The 17,447-nt window shown below is 40.7% G+C and overlaps 3 protein-coding genes across 3 annotated transcripts; 2 read left to right on the top strand and 1 right to left on the bottom strand.

Moving 5' to 3' along the window:
* Window positions 1–461: 461 nt before the first annotated feature.
* Window positions 462–9,463, bottom strand: LOC143219722 (uncharacterized). The gene is made up of 6 exons (XM_076445598.1): window positions 9,339–9,463; window positions 6,628–6,730; window positions 4,187–4,340; window positions 918–1,104; window positions 654–830; window positions 462–566 (listed from the first exon to the last, which is right to left on the bottom strand). Exons 4-6 carry the CDS (start codon window positions 1,098–1,100, stop codon window positions 462–464), a joined length of 465 nt encoding a protein of 154 aa, XP_076301713.1. The 5' UTR covers window positions 1,101–1,104; window positions 4,187–4,340; window positions 6,628–6,730; window positions 9,339–9,463.
* On the top strand, window positions 4,671–16,337 carry LOC143219752 (uncharacterized). Its single transcript, XM_076445631.1, has 2 exons — window positions 4,671–4,824; window positions 12,987–16,337. The coding sequence occupies exons 1-2, from the start codon at window positions 4,694–4,696 to the stop codon at window positions 15,886–15,888; spliced, it is 3,033 nt and encodes a 1,010-aa protein (XP_076301746.1). The 5' UTR covers window positions 4,671–4,693; the 3' UTR covers window positions 15,889–16,337.
* LOC143219721 (uncharacterized) lies at window positions 16,035–17,110 on the top strand. Its single transcript, XM_076445597.1, has 4 exons — window positions 16,035–16,041; window positions 16,320–16,408; window positions 16,502–16,625; window positions 16,722–17,110. Exons 1-4 carry the CDS (start codon window positions 16,035–16,037, stop codon window positions 16,922–16,924), a joined length of 423 nt encoding a protein of 140 aa, XP_076301712.1. The 3' UTR covers window positions 16,925–17,110.
* Window positions 17,111–17,447: the final 337 nt, after the last annotated feature.

The following is a 17,447-nucleotide window of genomic DNA, read 5'->3' as shown; positions in this document are numbered from 1 at the left end:
GCGCATGCGCGAGTTTCGTCAGGGCCGTATCTACGTCTACGTCCGAAAGTGGGGAACTATTGGGGGGAAAGTAGTGGAAGACTGTATGGCGCGAAATTAGCAGATCGGGTATAGATAGACTCTAATTGTCGTTTTATAATGTCTAAATATTGTATCCTGGGTTGGTAATTAAAACAACAGACCAAATTTGTTTCTCTGTAAAGATACGACAATTAGAGTCTATTGTTCACTCTCTTTATTTACACTAACTTTATTAACACTAATTATCTCTATCTTCATTTACTTTCTCTGCACGTGTGCTCTCTATATTCTTTTACTCTTTTTCCTATCTCTATCTCTCTCTCTCTCTATCTCAAATGTAGGAACTGTTCAAAGAGTGCGCTGGGCATGCGAAGCTCGCTCGATTTAAATTAAAGAGACTATATATTTTCTGTATATATATTTATTAAAAAAAGTATTATTTAATAATAATTGTGGTGGACTACCACGCGTCCGCGGCCTCCGCGGCCTCCGCGTCCTCCGCGGCCGGAATAAAATTGGCGCCGCCACTCCCTTGCTATGGTTGTCTGCAACAAAGCAATATTTATTTATTATAGGTATTACTTTAGTACATCGAAGATTAAAAATAACACAGTTCATTTGTAATAACTCACCAATTGTTGCTTCGTAAGGAATATGGCGCCCGGCATTGCGCCCTGCATTGCGCCCGGCATTGCGCCCTGCATGGCGCCCTGCATGGCCCCCGGCATTGTGCCCTGCACGGCCTCCTGCATGGCCCACGGCATGGCCCCCGGCATGGAGCCCGGCACGCTCATCGGCCTATTATGTACCTGTGTTGTAACATATAAAATATCCATTATTAATAACAATGTAGTAACATACACACTATTAATTAATAGTAGTGAATAGTTACTCACCGGCATGCGATGCCGCAAATTCAAGTTGGCGACGGCCGTCGCCAAGTTAAAATATTCTTCAGCCGGCGGTGTCGGCACCGTTGGTGTCGCCGTCGCCGCTGCCGTCGCCGCTGCCGTGGCCGCTGCCGTCGCCGTCGCCGCCTCCTCCCGTTCTTCCCCTTCAGGCTTTTCGATTTTGTTCATTTTCCTAAAATTGAACAAAATATAAATCAATATACATATTATCGTACAATATTAGAATTGAAAAATACAAAAGATAGTTAAAAAAATGGCAAAAAGTAATGGAACAGATTCGAAAATATATTATTGGATAAATGTATGAATAGATGTCTCAATTCGATCGATAATTGTGCATAAAAGGCCACACCTCGCCGTAACCACGAAGATCTTTCAATATGATATCAGGCCGAAGATTTCGTTCAACCTTTTCTGACAGAAACTAGAAAAAAGCGAGCTAATAAAAACGTGGTAAAATATGAAAATTCGTGAATTCGTGACTATCCGTAAGTAAATTGTAGAACGTGCTCTTGCAGAATCAGTGAATAATAATGATGTGGAAAGCGTACGTTCGGTGTCATTTGAGTGGAAAATTGGTCATTGCTATCGAGGCTAGATGCATAATGAAAAATAGATGTTCTAATAAATAGATTTCAATAATTACGGTACAATCATGGCTTGTTCGTCTAGTGGTAAATGAAGGATTACATATATCGTGGTATTTAGAAATTATTCTAATATTTAGTTATAGTGAGAACCTTGTTTGTGTTACTTTGAAAAAATAATAAAATTTGTATTCATTCTCAAGGTTTTAGTTATGTTCTCAGCGCTTTTGAAACAATTCTGCTTTGCAAAATGTCGAGAATTTATCTAATTTTAATACCTTTGAAAGAAAAAATTGCAACTCTTTTCTACGTGTAGAGAAATTACATTTCTCTTTTCGCGCGCGGGCGGTACCATCAGCTTACTGAAATTAATTACTTAAATTTTACTTTTATTGTTTATATTTCTAACGAGAATTGTAATACAAGATGTAATACAACTCTTGTAATGTAAGCTGTAATACAAATGTTGTATTACAATTCTTGTTATAAATATAAACAATAAAAGTAAAATTTAATGGTCATTTGTAATTCTGATTCGAAATCTGATATGCTTGTGTCTGCGGATTCCTCATAAAACATGTGCATCGACATTGAAGCGTCACGGTCAAGTTTGCTTACAAGAGAACAAATATGTATCGTTGAAATACATATAAATAGACCGATGGTACCGCACGTGCACGTAAAAAGATATGTAATTTCCCTACATGTGGAAAAGAGTTGCAATTTTTTCTTTCAAAGGCATTAGAATTAGATAAATTCTCGACATTTGGTAATTGTGCATAAAGGGTCCCACCTCACCGATTTTGATAAAATTTAAATATGTTGTAAAACTCAACATTCTGAACAACTTTTTCCTATACATGTAACCGCCGCTCAGCTTTCGTTTTTGAGAGATTTGCGAAAAACTGCAGCTACTACTACATTGAATTTTGCCTATACGTGCACGCCAGTGCTGTGCGTATGCGTTAGCATGATGCGACCACTCGTCAACTGTTTCTACAGATATATCACTACGATCGTTGAACGATCTCTGTTTATTTTTTTCTTGGTTTTTAAGGTGAGCTTTCAGTTTTGAAAGACTACTCCCATATTTCCGTATGCGTGAAAATGGATTTTTCGGGTTGTCCGCTCAGAAACACTCTGTGGATGTGTGTGGTGTCGTCGTAATATAATATGTACTCATTCTTCATCATCATCATATGATTTGAAAAGTTCACGCGGTATATAGATCGTTCAACGATCGTAGTGATATATCTGTAGAAACAGTTGACGAGTGGTCGCATCATGCTAACGCATACGCACAGCACTGGCGTGCACGTATAGGCAAAATTCAATGTAGTAGTAGCTGCAGTTTTTCGCAAATCTCTCAAAAACGAAAGCTGAGCGGCGGTTACATGTATAGGAAAAAGTTGTTCAGAATGTTGAGTTTTACAACATATTTAAATTTTATCAAAATCGGTGAGGTGGGACCCTTTATGCACAATTACCAAATGTCGAGAATTTATCTAATTCTAATGCCTTTGAAAGAAAAAATTGCAACTCTTTTCCACATGTAGGGAAATTACATATCTTTTTACGTGCACGTGCGGTACCATCGGTCTATTTATATGTATTTCAACGATACATATTTGTTCTCTTGTAAGCAAACTTGACCGTGACGCTTCAATGTCGATGCACATGTTTTATGAGGAATCCGCAGACACAAGCATATCAGATTTCGAATCAGAATTACAAATGACCATTAAATTTTACTTTTATTGTTTATATTTATAACAAGAATTGTAATACAACATTTGTATTACAGCTTACATTACAAGAGTTGTATTACATCTTGTATTACAATTCTCGTTAGAAATATAAACAATAAAAGTAAAATTTAAGTAATTAATTTCAGTAAGCTGATGGTACCGCCCGCGCGCGAAAAGAGAAATGTAATTTCTCTACACGTAGAAAAGAGTTGCAATTTTTTCTTTCAAAGGTATTAAAATTAGATAAATTCTCGACATTTTGCAAAGCAGAATTGTTTCAAAAGCGCTGAGAACATAACTAAAACCTTGAGAATGAATACAAATTTTATTATTTTTTCAAAGTAACACAAACAAGGTTCTCACTATAACTAAATATTAGAATAATTTCTAAATACCACGATATATGTAATCCTTCATTTACCACTAGACGAACAAGCCATGATTGTACCGTAATTATTGAAATCTATTTATTAGAACATCTATTTTTCATTATGCATCTAGCCTCGATAGCAATGACCAATTTTCCACTCAAATGACACCGAACGTACGCTTTCCAAATCATTATTATTCACTGATTCTGCAAGAGCACGTTCTACAATTTACTTACGGATAGTCACGAATTCACGAATTTTCATATTTTACCACGTTTTTATTAGCTCGCTTTTTTCTAGTTTCTGTCAGAAAAGGTTGAACGAAATCTTCGGCCTGATAACATATTGAAAGATCTTCGTGGTTACGGCGAGGTGTGGCCTTTTATGCACAATTATCGATCGAATTGAGACATCTATTCATACATTTATCCAATATATTTCCGAATCTGTTCCATTACTTTTTGCCATTTTTGTAACTATCTTTTGTATTTTCCAACAAACAAATGTAAAAACACTTTATAAAAATTATCGAGGTTTGTTATACTTACTTTTGTGTCTGGAACTGTCCGTCACAGAGTCAAAGTTCAAATGGCCGAATCTTCCCGACGGTGTTGCGATTCTGCACAATTTTGCTCGCGCATGCGCGATATCTGAGCCGCCATATCTGAGGCAGTAATATTGGCGCGGAAGTACCGAAACAATCTGTTCCGGACAAAAAAACTTCAGGACGTGTTCTACAAGTTACAAAATATACACAAATGCACATGTTATATATACATTCATTTTTCAGAATCAAATCATACAAATCTTTTCAAATTTTTTTTTTTTCACCGTGTATCCGGTTATTGAGGCTGCAAGCGCCTCTACCGGCCATCCATCGTACGAAAAACGGTGCGCGATATCGGAACAATTGAAGCCTTCATGATAACCACATTATAACTGGCGAACACAAACGCGTTTAGACGTGAATTGTTCTTTGAGCCATTCACAGTATTAGTCTTTGCGCGGCATTGTGCGGTAGTTAGGGATTAGTGGGTGATTAGTGATTATTAGTTATGGAGAGTACTAGTTCATCGCAACCTACGGAGCAAACGGTGTCCAGTCGAGCACCCAAAGGAAGAAGCAGTACAAAACGACTTCGATGCTCCACAAAAAGATACAGCAGAAGAAAATTACAACGAAATAGGTAAGTGTACATACATATAATGCATGATTTTCGACATAATTTTTCATACTCTTCAAGATTCTCTCGAGTCAAAGTAAAATTATTTCCATTGACGGTGCACCACAGGAAGCGATGGGGTCAAGGGGGCGTAGTCTTCGAAAATCGGCTGTCGCGAGTAAATAATTCGGCAAATATTTACATTAGGGTCTTCATTCTGAACAACTTTTTCCTATACATGGTATTGCCGCTCGATTTTAGTTTTCGAGATTCTATTCACAAACAACTATCGCTGATACTGTATTGAATTTTCCGTACTCTTGCACGCTTCGCAGCAACGTGAGCCTGTCCCGGCGCGGCGTTTGTTTACTTTTTGTTTCTAAACACGCTGTGGAGATGACGGCTATATAGAATGCAAAAATCATGCGATCAGAATTAGTTAGGATTAGGTGGTGGGGGGGCGTTGAGGGCCGGCCCGACCACGCATTCGAAAATCAAGGAGTATGTAGTCTTTCAAAGTTGAAAGGTCACCCTATATATGTATGACCAGAGTGAGAAAGTAAACAAACGCCGCGCCGCGCCGGGACAGGCTCACGTTGCTGCGAAGCGTGCAATGTAGCTGCAATTTCTTTCCAAACAAACGACGCTCACGCGTGAACATTCATACACCGCTAGACCATGTATACGTACGCGAGGATTGCAAGGATGCGGGATTCAACTTCTGATTTCTCGATAATGCAAGGACGGGGTTTTTTAGTAGTCAGAATCGCTAGACAGAGTTGGGCAAATTTTATTTCGAATAACGAATAAAGAATAACGAATAAATCCCAGGATTTATTCGAGAATAACGAATAACGATTTTATTCGCTGGAAATTATTCGTAGCTTACGAATAACGCTTTATTCGTTATTCGTTAGTCACGAATGAATCCCGGGAGTTTTATTCGTTATTCGTTATTCTAAATAACATCAATCCATAGCTCGTCTCGGGCTCTGCCTCGAGTGTCGATTGTCGATTGTTGCCGGCGCGCGGCCGGCTTCGCATATTCTCCGGCCTTTATTCTTATTCGCTGCCGTCATTTAGAACAGGGCTCGAAATTTTTTCATCGCGACGGCCGAGAATCCCGGCCCTAGTGCTCGGAGCTGCTCAGGCGCGTACCATTTCATAGGCGCTATTCGTGGTGCATCATGATGACACTCGTGTCAATAGGTTTCCGCATTACCTTTGAGGTACTATTGCCAATGCGTTTTTTTTTTGTTAGTGGTATCCCCTGTAGGCCTACTAAATTTTAAATTTTTTAATTTATCTTATGAATTTATTTTTCTAATTAATTTTCTACAGCTGTTGTCCGAAATTATCGTGCGACATAGTAGAGTAGGCCTACAGGAGATAGCACTAACAAAAAAAAACGCATTGACAACGTGTAATGAGGAAACCTATTGACACGAGTGTCATCATGATGCACCACGAATAGCGCCTATGAAATGGTACGCGTCTGAGCAGTTCCGAGCACTAGGGCCAGTCCGGGGAGCGAGACGCGCGGGACGCATAGTCTCCGATTCTCGGCCGTCGCGATGAAAAAATTTCGAGCCCTGTTCTAAATGACGGCAGCGAATAAGAATAAAGGCCGGAGAATATGCGAAGCCGGCCGCGCGCCGGCAACAATCGACAACCAAACGTTTTGCCAAAGGAATTTATCGTACATCGTGATATACACGTGTAGTGAGATATGCCACGTTTGTCCGCACTGTGCGTCGTCGCTTTCTCTCTCTCTCTCTCGCACATTCGCGCTCTCACTCTTTCGTACACTCTCGCTAGGGCATTCACCTGTCTCAGCTGTTTATTGTATCGGTGATCCGCGTGTGTCCTACTCGCCATTCGTTTTTGCCTCTCGGGACATCCTAACCGTCGATCGCGTGCTTTTGCATCCCTACAAAAATTTATAATATTTATAATATTGTGTGTAATTTATAATAATTTAGTGACATTCTTGTATAACTTTTGATATGACATTTGAAATGAATAATACAGCAGTGATGGGTTATTAGTAGGTTAAGAAACAAATGCTATAACAATAACGGTTTTATAATATAACAATAATAGCATATAATGAATAACATGTCAGCATATAATCATATAATCAATAACTTTGTCAGTCTCTTCATTCTCAATTGGTTTCGTGAAGCACTATTTTTTATAGTCCATGCATTTCAAAGCCTGCCTTGTCTGTTATTTAATTATCAATGCTTCAGCTTCCGGATCTAAATTTTGTATTTTTTTCTTAGACGATTTTACTCGCATTGCTGATATGTGCGGATCAGATGTCAATAAGAGTCCATAAAATATATCTTCATTTGTTAATGTGCTGCTTGGTTTATGTGGACCTTTATTGAAAATTTAAAAGATACGTTTCGTAGATCTGCATCAATTAAACATATTCTGAAAATTTCGTCAAAATCGGTGGACGTTGCAATGAGCTACAAACGTTTAAACATGGTAAAAATTGCAGATTTGCACGATTTTCGGTCTATGTATATCTAAGGAATTTTTACATCTTTCAATGCCTGTCGTTTTTTCCCGCAACAACCGATTTTGATGAAACTTTCACAGTGCATATAATTGACACATATCTATAAAACGTATTTTTTGAGTTCTCAATATAGGGGGGGCCCACATAAAAAGTTGTAAAATCCAACTTTCCGTATTTTTTCTTCAATTCCGAACAATTGCATTTTTTTGAAAAAATTTCTTTTCACATCCTGTAGTAAACTAATTGCTCTAGCTTCCCAAAAAACTTCATATCGTATAGTACGATATTTAAAAAGTTATCGTCTTTTTTAAAGCATCTGAATATTTTTCCGAGTCACTGTTCTGTAGCAGGGACTGAAACGGTTCTGGAACTAACAGTTTCAAACTGTTATATATCGGTTCTGATCGAAACAGTTATGAAGAACCGAAATGATGTTATAACTGTTACGAGAATATCGGTTCTGGCTTATATCGGTTACGGTTACGGTTCTGGAGAAACGATATTATTTCGGTTCTGTAAATGTTATTTTTCGGTTCTGGATTTCGGTTCTGGATTTCGGTTCCGGATTTCGGTTCTTTCATTCTGTATTCTGTATTGTGTTCGGTCAGTTCGGTCTTATATGTATATTTATTATGTAAGTAGATATTTTTCGTTATTTATAATTTAAACAATCTTTAAATAAATAAATTTTTATAATTTGTTTCTATATTCGTTACTTAAATTGTTATTTCAATAATTTATTGTTAAAATAATTGTTGAAACAAATTATAAAAATCTGTACACAAAATTATTGAAATTCAATAAATTAGTGAAATAACAATTTAAGTAACGAATATAGAAACAAATTATAAAAATTTGTACAAATTATAAAAATTTGTTTAAACAATTATTTTATCAATAAATGATTGAAATAACAATTTAAGTAACGAATATAGGAATAAATTATAAAAATTTATTTATTTAAAGATTGTTTGAATTATAAATAACGAAAAATATCTACTTACATAATAAATATTGTCACGTCGTTTCTCGTTTCTTAGCGAAACGATAGCGACTCCGGGTATTTACAAGCGATACCGCCGGGCCACGTTCGGCCGCGCGAAACGTGGTCCACCCGGGACAAAAATTGTACGCAGGCTCGTCGTCTCTCGAGATCTCTTACGCAAAGTTCGGGCGCCAGGCACAGAAGATGCCACGCTAAATTCGCTAGCAAACACGATGAGAGACGACCATACGAGCCCGCGACAATCGATATTACGCGAAGATGAAATACGAATGGTCGCAGGATTCTACGCGGGTGGAACACGAGGCATTCCCCGCGGCGAGAAGGTTTCTCACGCAATAACGACTCAGAGATTCGGCTAACACAACTTTATTCGGTCGACGATGATTACAGGACGGCTGCCGACAACGACCGGCAGCGTTTTGAGGTTAGCCGGCGCGTGACAGGTGGTCGGCGACGGCGATCCGTCGCACGCGCGATTTGACCGTCTACGGTCCTTCTCTTTACGCTCTGAATCCGGCAGCAACGTGATTTTAACGTCGGCGTTCACGATCTTCGCGTTCTACGCCCGAATTCGGATGGAATACGCGTTATTATAAGCTTCCCGTCGGCAGAACAAGTGGCGGAAATACGACGAGAGCACGTGGCGGCGTCGCACCGTGGGACGACTCGAGGTTCGATTTATAACGACAATGACGCGCGGATCCCCCGAAAACCGAATAGTGCCCGATGCTTCCAATTTCTCCTGGGCCGCGGGTAGCGAGGTCAAGTCTACACGCGGGCCCTCGCCATCCGACCTCTAGCACGGGCACCAGTAAAATATAGTCACCGCGCGTCCGTTACACACCGAATTCTCGCCCCTCGCGGATTACTTCGAATCCGTTTCGAGTATCGGCAGCTACGAATTTCCGTCGGTGCTTCTACAACGCGATCGCGGACACGACACACTACCGAGCCAACGCGAGAAAGATCACTCTATCGAAACGAGAACTGGCGAAAGCTTACCCAGGGCAACGATGGTTCGTCAGTGTCCTCGTCCCTCGGACCGGCAGCTCACTTCGTCAGGTTTACAAAAGGTTTGTTATTACGGAGTCGTACAAATTCTATTCGCGACTTGCTATGCCTCGAGCCAACGAAAGAGTGACCCTTCGCTGCGTGTCTCGGGAACGCGGAAGAGAAGCGTCCCCCCCTTGCCGCTCTGATCCCCCCGCACGCAGTTCGACCTATCGCGGATAGATTTTCGGACAGGGCCTAGCCCTGCGTGACGGTCCCTGGCGCTCGGCGATTCGGTGGTTCTCCGGCAGCGTCGCGTAGGTATTGGCTGCTTCCCGCAGAGGTGATCGACAGGAGCCAATCCGGCAGCGATCCGGTTTCTCTCCGGATGAGGCGACGGCAAGACAGCTGAGATTCCTTGCTTGGCATCGTCCGTCCTTGTCGGCGCCTCCAGGTTGATTTTCCTGTGCCCCGTCGATTCCTCTTTCCTCGCGGTGTTGTAATTGTCGCCGGCGCCGGTCTCTGTGTTTTCCTCGGCGGGAGAGGTGCTTCGGGTCCCCCCCTGGGGCCCGACTACGGTCCTGCAGATACGCGTCGCGCAATTGGCGCGACGCTCAAAAATATTAGAACTCGCCCATGGGTCTCGTTCGCACCCAGGGCGAGCGCTCGCCACGGCGCCTCTCGCGTATTAGGCTGCCAGAGGGTGACCCGGTCTTCCGATAAACGGCATCGGGTGACGTTGGCAAAACTGCCACGTCACAATATATAAGACCGAACTGACCGAACACAATACAGAATACAGAATGATAGAACCGAAATCCAGAACCGAAATCCAGAACCGAAAAATAACAGTTATAGAACCGAAATAATATCGGTTCTCCAGAACCGTAACCGTAACCGATATAAGCCAGAACCGATATTCTCGTAACAGTTATAACATCATTTCGGTTCTTCATAACTGTTTCCAGAACCGGAACCGATATCATAACAGTTTTCAGTCCCTGAAGCTGATGAACGGTTGCACCATGCTGACTATTCATCGGCTCGATCAATCCAGTCGAGCTTAGCTCGGCTCGCACCGAGCGTGCCATTCGTACGAAACGAACGGCTTACATGAAGGAATCGACTCGAAATAAATTCAAGCTTAATACGACTTTGAAGTTCTCGCAGTGCCACGTTTAAATTATTATGTTGGATGTAGAACTGTGACTTATGAGATAGTCGGCTACTCGGGTAAGCCATGAGATACCCGGGTAAACGAAAATTACCCGAGTACCCGGGTATCCCATATACATACTCGGGTAAAGGTACTAGCTCTAGTTGGATGTGTCTTATCGTGATTATTAATGTATATTTTTTCAGATTTTACATACTTTGTGTGCGAACAGGTTTTAAAAAATTGGAAAATACCAAAAATTCGAAAAAATGCATATTTCCTATTGAAGTTTGGGAGATACCAGTTACATGTATAAAAATTCAGTAATGAGATATTGTTGAAACAACCGTTTTTAATTTTTTTCAGAAATTTTTATGTAGTGCATCGTTGTATAGTGCATTGATTCGATAAACTTCTTTATCCACACAAGTACATATTGTAATAAAAATTGCACGAAATGTAAATAAATAGAATTTTTAGTCCTCGCTAGGTTTGGTGTTAAAAAAAATAAAAATCAATTTTTTTCGATATTTCTTTACCTTTTGTAGGTGTATTATGTAATAGTGAACATTCTTGTATTCAGAAAAATAATATACAAACTTTAAAAAAATCATTTTAAAAATATTTTATTTGCCTATATTTTAATATGTGAACAAGACTTCCAGCAGATACGATTAGTGCAGACGGCAAGGTCTCCCGTTGCGAATCGAATGTTGGACCCTAGAACGAATCCCACACCGATTGATTTTCTGTTTCGTTAAACACTTTTTTTCTTCTTTCCTAACCATATAATTGTTATAGTGATATTCTAAATATATTGTCGAAGCAATATTCATATTGCATTTTTACGTTTGTTAAAAATGTTCACTATTACATAATACACCTATAAAAGGTAAAGAAATATCGGAATAATTAATTTTTATTTTTTTAAAAATACGATGCACTATATAAAAAATTCCGAAAAAAATAAAAAACGGTTGTTTAAACAATATCTCATTACTGAATTTTTATATACCTGGTATCTCCCAAACTTTGATATTTTTTAGAATTTATGGTAATGTCCAATTTTTTAAAACCTGTTCGCAAAGTCTGTAAAATCTGAAAAAATATACATTAATAATAACGATAAGACACATCCAACATAAAAATTTAAACGTGGCACTGCGAGAACTTCAATGTCGTATCACACTTGAATTTAATTCGAGTTGATTCCTTCATGCGAGCCACTCGTTTCGTGCGAGTACTCGACTCGTCTCGCACTCGGCTCGCACTTTTGAGCTCGCCTGCAGCCCTAAATTGCTGACGCACACGCTTGCCACGGACTCTCAGACGTGTACGTAGTATGTACATACAGGCAAAATTGAATGGAGTGGGAACTCCAGTTCTTCGCGAATATATCGTAAAATAAGACCGAGCAGCGGTAACATATGTAGGGAAAAGTGGTTCAGAATATTGAATGGCACAACATATTATATTTAAATGTTAACATAATCGGGGTGAATCAAAGTAGTCGTTGTTACCTGTAGGTTATTAAATAGTTTTTGCATTTGTTAAACAGCATTTTTTAATTAATTTTCATTGATAATGTTTTTTTTAAACAAAATTGTTTAAATATCTATTTTGTATAATGTTATATTTTATTTAATGTTTTTACAAATAGGGGGGATCGAGAAAAAATTTATATAATAATTTTATTTTACCAATATTAATATTGTTTAATTATTTAATTCCTTTGTAACCGGGTAAGATGGTGAAAAGTGTCCTTGAGCCGAATTTTATGCCCGATGGATCATTCGACTATTTTTTTTTAATTGATTGACTCTTTGTTTTTTATTTTTGACTATACTATACTATAATAAAAGATAATGGAACATCGAAAATTGGTCTTTCTATATATGCTTTACTTTTACAAGTATCGGAACATCTGCTTTCCTCACTGAATGTTAGAGAAGGCAAATAATTGCTTTTTAATTGATTCCATCGACCATATACTTCGTCTCAAGGGCAAAAACGAGTATATAGCCGCAAGTGTCCCCTTTACGGACCTGTTTTTAAAAAGGTTGATAATTTAAAGTTGTCAAAATTAAAATTATCTTACATGAACGCTGCATCGCGATATTCAGCCTCGGACGGCCGCCAGCGCGCGGTATAGCCGCTGGACGGCTACGTTTGCCACCCTCCGTGTACTTTCTTGTATGCGACCGCAAGAGCATTTACCTTCGTGAAGATTTACGAAGAGGACGTGTCGTCACGGAAGACGGAAGAATCCTTTCATTTGTGGAAGACAACAAAAAACAAGTGCATAAGTCAAGAAAGAAGACTGCAGCCCCAAATCGAAGAGTCAAGATGAAGGGGTGAATGATAGTTCGGCGACAGGCGAAGCAGCGTTCACTTGAAATAATTTTAATTTCGCGATTTTTTTAAGTATCACCATTTTCAAAAACAGATCTGTAAAGGGGAGATCATATCCCTACAACAAGTTTTTTTTTGTATTCTATTTGCAGAAGACAGCAGTTAGCAAAGCTTGCCACGGAGAAACATTGTACAGCAGCGGAAAATGCAGTACCGGTATCAAGTGCACTTGAAGAGGAAATGGTGTGGGACACAAACATCGAAAATTTCATGGCAGTGTCCAAAGGAATCGAAGAAGTAACATGCGACGTGCAGGCAGAAACTGCCACCGACGAAGAGGAGTACTTCGTAGTGGAAGAAATAATATTCGACGCGCAGGCAGAAACTGCCACCGACGAAGAGGAGCACTTCGTCGTGGAAGAAGTAACATGCGACGTGCAGGCAGAAACTGCCACCGACGAAGTGGAAATGGTGTGCGACGCAAACACCGAAAATTTCATGGCAGAGTCCATAAGAAACAAAGAAGTAACATGCGACGTGCAGGCAGAAACTGCCACCGACGAAGAGGAGCACTTCGTCGTGGAAGAAGTAACATGCAACGTGCAGGCAGAAACTGCCACCGACGAAGAGGAGTACTTCGTCGTAGAAAAAGAAACGACGACCGAACCAGAGGAAGTATCATCCCTTTCGGAAGGGTTGAGCATACCTGACATGCGCCACGTCTTTCACCAGGTACAGGAGGCAAGCGAGCATTCGAAAAAATACGGATGTACAACCAAGAATCTGCAAATAGAAAAGATGTTTAGATCGGGCTTGGAAACAACTATGGTTCTGAAATGCACGATGTGCGATCATAGAGCAAATGTCCGTAGCCAACGTGGTGATACTAAAGCGATGAACATCAACCACGGTGTAGTCGCCGGAACAATAACCACCGGAGGCGGATACGCACAAGCGGAAGAATTTTTGGCGGCCCTGAACATCCCCATGATGAGCAAGAAAAAATATCAGAGTTGTCATGACGTCGTCGTCCTTGAAGTAATTGCTGCTGCGGAAAAGGTAATGTTAGCAGCGGCCGCAGAGGAGATAAGACTAGCCATTGAAAGAGGCGATGTCATAAACGGAATTCCACATATTCCTGTCGTGTGTGACGGAACCTGGATGAAGAGATCTTACCGAACAGGAAAATATGACTCCATAGCTGGTGTCGGCGTGATAATAGGCTATTACACGAAGAAAGTTTTATTCGTGGGAGTCAGGAATAAAGACTGCAGCATTTGTCGTGAAGCGTCGAAGAAGGATCAAGAACCGCGGGAACACGAATGTTTCAAGAATTGGAGCAGAAACGAAACGTCCACCAAAATGGAGAGCGACGCCATCGCAGAAGGCTTCAGGACAAGTATTGAAAAACGAGGATTGATATATTCGACGATCATTGGTGACGGCGACAGCAGCGTCTACAAAACAATTCTGGACTGTGATCCATACAAGACGTTGGTTCGCGTGAAGAAAATAGAATGCACGAATCATTTGTTGCGCAATTTCTGCAACAAAATGAAAGAAATTGTGAAGAAGACTCCAGCCGGGTACTACAGGCGAATCGTGGAAGCATGTATTCGGCGGATGCGAACGGGAATTGTGAAAGCTGCAGAACACAGAGCCAATGAGGATTTGCCGCTAGCAGAGAAGATAAGGAAGTTATATGAAGATATAACGAATGTACCCAGTCATGTTTTTGGAGAGCACAAACGGTGCAACGAAATAAGATACTTCTGCGATGGGACACCGAAGGAAGATGAAGAAAACATTGTTCCAGATTTAACGAACATAGGAGTGTATCAACAGATAGAGGATATCATTGGACGCCTGGCGGCGCATGCAGAGAGTCTCCTCTACCTGACCAACAATAACATGGTGGAGAGCTTCAATTCCATAATCCCGAAGTACACTGGCGGAAAGAGATTACATTTCGGCCAAAGGGGATCATACACTGCAAGATGTCACGCTGCTGTAATTCAGTACAACACGAAGGATGTATTGTCTTGTTTACAGAGAGAGTTTCAAAACGAGCCGCCAAAAGTTTTGCTAAAGATGGAGAAACGACGCAGAAAGAGAGTCTTGGCAAATAACCAAAGACAGAGGACTACGAAGAGAACATGCAACAAGTTCCGTGCAACGAAAGATGCTGATTACGGACCAAATGCACAGGCGCCAGACATGGAGGAACCTATATATATTCTAGCAAGGGAAAATCATTTGAAAATGCTAAGCGATTGGCAAAAGGATAGGGACAACGTTCAGCGGAATACAGTTGGACAATGGAAAAGCGCAGAGTGGCTGATGAAAAAGTCAAAACTTTTGACAGCGTCCAACTTTGGCGTAGTGTGCAGCCGACTGAAAGGAACGCTGTGTAAAAAGCTGGTAGAGAATCTGCTCTACCCACGCAAGCTAGACGAGAATCTTGCCATAAGATACGGACGGAAGTACGAACATACTGCTCGCGAAGAATTGGCGAGTAGGGAAGGTATAACCATAGAAGAATGCGGCCTTTTCATCGACGCATCGATACCCTATTTGGGAGCATCACCAGATGGTTTGATCGACGACGACGGAATAGTCGAAATAAAATGCCCGTACACTGCGGAAAATGTAACGCCAGAAGAGGCAATACAAAGCGTACAAGCCGTCAAGACGATGTTTACAGATAGTACGGGTACCGCATTGCGCAAAACACACAGGTACTTCTACCAAGTGCAAGGACAATTGCACATAACGGGCAGAAAGTACTGCATATTTTGTGTGTGGACAAGGAAAGGTATAAAATCAATTCGAGTTCATAGAGACGACGATTTTTGGAAACTTCAAATGGAGCCAAAATTGTCGCGCTTTTATCTAAATTGTATGCTGCCCGAATTAGTCGACCCCAGACGTCATAGACGCAGGCCCATTCGGGAGCCTCAATATCTTCTTGACGAACATGCAGAATTAATGAGAAAAAGAGTTGCAACTGTCCGACGTCGAGTTGCACGTACTCGTGCAAGGCCACCGCCTTGAGCAGCTGATGACAAAATATTGTAAAGTTATTACAATCCGACGTCGAGCTGAACACTTGCAAACAAGTGTTCACAATCGCTGATACATTTCAGTGATTGAAAACAGGATACTTTGGGATTATCCCGTCGACCTATCGCGCCATCATAATGAAAAGCAAGTTCCAAAATAAATAATATAATTAATAATAATTTAATAATAATTTCGTGTTTGGGGAGTGAAAATGGTCGACGGGATAATTCCAAAGTACCGAAAACAGTTGCAACCTTCCGACGTCGAGTTAAACGTACTCGTACAAGGCCACTGACTCGATCAGCTGGCGACAAAACATTGTAAAGTGATTACAATCCGACGTCGAGCTGTACACTTGCAAACAAGTGTGCAGAATTGCAGTTCCGCAAAAATATCGAAATTAATTAAAATATATTTTTCAGAGTACAGATTCCCATATGGTGACGATGACCGAAACGAGAATGGAGTGCAAGATTCCGAGGCGACAGCAGATCCACCATCAGCTGACAATGTAAGCAGAGAAATAAAATTTTACTTTTCATACTTTGAAGTTTGATGAGCATTTTTTCGTTTTCCATTTATTTGTGTGTTGTTTCTGTTATAGTCACGAATCATCTGGACTGTTTGCCGCGAATGTGCCACAGGTGTGGTACCCGGAGACGTGGCGATCGGCGAGATGTTGACGGCCGACACGGACAATGAGCATCAGCTGGGCCAGAAAGGTGCCGGTGAGTATACGATACATTATTAACCATTTGGTATTAACATTAATATTAACATTATTAACTATTGATTATCAATAATTGATATTTTGTATGTTGCAGAGACTGGAAGATACTGGGTCGTCGCGGTTGGCGACTCAAAGCCCAAGTGGCCACGTACCAGTGATGCCAGAATCGAGGACGCGAGGACGTTTCCCCTCCGGCACTGGACCCCCCACTCTGACGGACCGTGGACGCACCGTCCTCGCCGTTGCTTCTGCTGCGCACGCGCTACACACAAACGTACTTCTACTCTGCCCGTGTGAGTGCTTGCTCGATTGGACGCGCGCTACACAACAAGCGTACCTCTACCATGTCCGTGTGACTACCGAGCAGGTCGAGCAGACTGAACGACGCCGACGCGTTCCTTCGATTTTCACCAATTTTCACGTTGCCGAAGTTTCGAAAGCATGAGTCGGAAAGTCGGCATCTGGAGACAGCGCGCATTTGAATCCCGGGACGGCGCGGCGCGGTGCACATTTTGCTATAACTTTTGATCTAAAAAAGATATCGAAGCGAAATTTGGACTAAATTTTTTTTTAAAAAACCGGGTTTAGTGGTCTATACTAAAATATGTTTTGTATTTCTTAAATAATTTTTTTCGTTGATTTGGTCCAGAGGGCCCCCACCACAAATTGATTTTTAGTCGAACCATGCTCAATAAACAATTACGAAAAAATTAAGAAATATTCTACCTAATAGCACACATGACCGAGACTTTTTTCAGATTTTTCAGATCATGCAAACATGTTTTAAAAAATTGAAAATCTTTAAACATTCGAAGAAAAT

Source organism: Lasioglossum baleicum, unplaced genomic scaffold (genome assembly GCF_051020765.1).
Source record: "Lasioglossum baleicum unplaced genomic scaffold, iyLasBale1 scaffold0065, whole genome shotgun sequence".
In the NCBI taxonomy this organism is placed as follows: Eukaryota; Metazoa; Arthropoda; class Insecta; order Hymenoptera; family Halictidae; genus Lasioglossum; species Lasioglossum baleicum.
This window is presented reverse-complemented; position numbering and strand designations above follow the sequence as displayed.